Source organism: Aptenodytes forsteri, unplaced genomic scaffold (assembly GCF_000699145.1).
Source record: "Aptenodytes forsteri isolate BGI_AS27 unplaced genomic scaffold, ASM69914v1 Scaffold492, whole genome shotgun sequence".
Classification (NCBI taxonomy): domain Eukaryota; kingdom Metazoa; phylum Chordata; class Aves; order Sphenisciformes; family Spheniscidae; genus Aptenodytes; species Aptenodytes forsteri.
In genome coordinates, this window is record NW_008794172.1 from 1,001,524 (window position 1) to 1,002,148 (window position 625).

The following is a 625-nucleotide window of genomic DNA, read 5'->3' on the forward strand; positions in this document are numbered from 1 at the left end:
GGGCCGGGCCCACCAGGGCGCGCCGGGGGGCGGGTGCCGGGGTGAGCCAGAAGGCGAGGTGTCGGGGCCATGGGTTCCCCCGCCGCCCCCACGCCTGGGCGGCAGCGCCTGTCTGGGGACATTACGCTTCCCCGTCCACTCCCCCCGGCTGCCGGGCTGCCTGCCCTCCACGCAGGAGACGAGGGATTTCACAACCCAGCCCAGACAGGATTAAAGAGAAATACACAAGTAAACAAATAGCGGCCTCGTAAAACTGGACTTGCTGTGCGGGGAGCAGAGCCTCTGGGCCGTCGGGTGAGGTGCGGGCTGCCCGGGTGCTGGGACGCGGGAGCGATGCCTAAGGGGGCCGGCACCGCGCTGTGCGGCGGCAGGGTCCCGCCGGGAGAGACGCTTTAAAGCAGCGCTGAGCAATCTCATTTTTCACACGTCTCCTGTAGTCAAACTGCCCCTGTCAGAGGAAAGGAGTTGCTTCCTGTTATTTCCATTGAAATACTTGTCCCGGTCGTTAGCCGGCAGGCTTTTGCAGGATGGCACCGCGCACGCAGACGGGCTCCGGCCGGCTCTCCCAAGGGCTCCTGCTGCTCTGGGGTAAGTGTGCGGGGGACGGCCCCGGGGCCGTGGCGGC

At 66.7% G+C, this 625-nt stretch overlaps 1 protein-coding gene across 1 annotated transcript in view; it reads left to right on the forward strand.

Moving 5' to 3' along the window:
* The first annotated feature begins 520 nt into the window (after window positions 1-520).
* RAMP2 (receptor activity modifying protein 2) overlaps window positions 521-625 on the forward strand; it is a 3,568-nt gene continuing 3,463 nt past the window's right edge. Inside the window, exon 1 of the mRNA XM_009282854.2 lies at window positions 521-588. Within this exon, the coding sequence (XP_009281129.1) occupies window positions 528-588 (61 nt within the window). The 5' untranslated portion in view covers window positions 521-527. The remainder of the gene's footprint in view (window positions 589-625) is intronic.